General features: G+C 50.6%; 1 protein-coding gene across 1 annotated transcript; it reads right to left on the bottom strand.

Moving 5' to 3' along the window:
* Positions 1-1,294: 1,294 nt before the first annotated feature.
* Positions 1,295-1,899, bottom strand: CHST14 (carbohydrate (N-acetylgalactosamine 4-0) sulfotransferase 14; the record flags this gene model as incomplete). The annotated part of the gene is given in 2 exon segments (XM_009575634.1): positions 1,295-1,528; positions 1,531-1,899. Coding segments are annotated over 2 exon segments (603 nt in total), but the record flags the coding sequence as incomplete, so codon positions are not given.
* Positions 1,900-1,904: the final 5 nt, after the last annotated feature.

Below are 1,904 nucleotides of genomic sequence, written 5' to 3'. Positions count from 1 at the left end.
GGTTTTATCACCACTGTTTCCGGCCCAAATCCAAAACAGCCCCATACTAGCTACTCTGAAGAAAATTTCCTCTATCCCAGCCAAACCCAGCACATTCTCCACCCCTTATTCCATACCACTTACGTCATGCTCAGGTCCCACGCTATCCAATACATCCTCATTGCCCACCACCCCCCTTCCCATCCTTTGAGATAATACACAGATATCATTCCCTTAGTCTATGGACCACCCCTGTAAAGTGTCTGTAAGATGTCCAGAAATGCCCACAGAATGTCCACTGAGTTCATTTAGTCCGTGACTTTGGGCTCCATCTGTTACGGTGCTCACTTGGGTCAGGAGCGGTGGTCTGTTGTGTGGAGTTTCTGGGCACCAAAGCCAGCTCAGGTCGGGTCACTGCTGCACTGGTGCTGCTTCTTGTGAGGCATGTCCTCCGTTGGTTCAGGTGGTTCCTGCTATAGTAATTGCCATAAGATGCAACTCAAATCCCGGGTTACAGCAATTCAAAGGTATTTCCATTACAAACTCCAGCCCTGGTCCCTTTGGACCAGGCCATTGGGTTTAACATTGCAATGAACTCCTCCCCTTGCCCCTGCTCCAGCTTGGACTTACCCACAGACTGCAGTCCCTTCGGGCTGTACCTGCTCCGAGTGGAGCCTTCCCTCCGAGCCACAGTCTCTCCAGGGCCATACCTGCTGCGACACAGACTTATCCACAGCCAGAGTCGCTCTGAGGTGCGCCAGCTCCAGCGTGGCCTTCTCCATGGGCCACACCACCTTCAGAGATAGACCTGCTCCAGCGTGGCCTTACCACAGCTGCAGTCCCTCCAGGGGTGGACCCGCTCTACGGTGGGCTTAGCCATGGCCACGTGCTTTGAGGTGCTCCAGCATGACCCCATGGATACGTCAAGTCATGATTGCAATTCAGCCACGTACTATTTAGTACAAAACACAAAAAAGGAGGGAAAAATACTTAAAATATATCCATTTCTCAATTTCCTTACAGATGTTTTCCGTGTCATAAGAATTGAAAGCAAAATAGATATACAAAAGCTACTGTGCTCAAGTCAGCGGCGTATGTACACATTAAAATCAGAACAATACAAAAAGTATTCTAGTAGCAAAGGCAATGTACAATACTTTATATAAACAGTGTTTGTAAAGTATAAAATTAGGAAATAATGCATAGAAGAACGTGTTTCACAGGCCCTGCAGCAACGTGTTATTCGCAACAACGGCTGCATTAGCAAGTCCTTGCAGCGTAGGCAGAATTTACACCAGATCCCGAAATGAACAACTCATTGCCTGCAGAATTCGCTGGTTATGTTGGGAAGGGGGTAGCCAAAGAGGGAGAAATCCAGGATGTATTTTGGTAACAGCTCTTTTATCAGTCGGCGTTGGGTGTTGCACAGGTAGTAACGGAGTGTTTCTGCCGTCATGGGCTTGTACCACGACTGCCGTTCGGGGAAGTGGATGAAGGAGGGCGACTGGACTCGCTCGAGGACATAGCTGGCGTCCGCGTTCAGCCGCTCGCGTGGGAGCCGATGAAGTCGTACCTCACGGCGCAGGGCTGGCACAGGTTGTAGATGGGCATCCAGTGCTCGTTCATCCTCTCCACCTCCTCATCCAGCAGGTACCGGAGAAACTCAGAGAAGGTCACGTCGTCGCCCACTGAATTCCCCCCATTCTTCCGATACCGCCTGACGATCTCCACCCCATACCTCTGCTGGTACTCCTTGATCTCCCCAAATTTATTCCTGTAGGCCGACAGCAGCCTCTCCATGGGGTTTCGCACAAAGATGAACTTGTAGTAGTTCTTCAAGCGGTAGTTGATCTCGTCCGGCTTCATGTCCCCCAGGAACACCAGGTCGCTCTTGTGGTCCATCTTCAGCTTGACGTCGACGCTCT

Source organism: Fulmarus glacialis, unplaced genomic scaffold, assembly GCF_000690835.1.
Source record: "Fulmarus glacialis isolate BGI_N327 unplaced genomic scaffold, ASM69083v1 scaffold27640, whole genome shotgun sequence".
NCBI lineage: Eukaryota > Metazoa > Chordata > Aves > Procellariiformes > Procellariidae > Fulmarus > Fulmarus glacialis.
The sequence above is the reverse complement of the archived record's forward strand: the minus strand, read 5'-3'. Positions and strand labels throughout refer to the sequence as shown.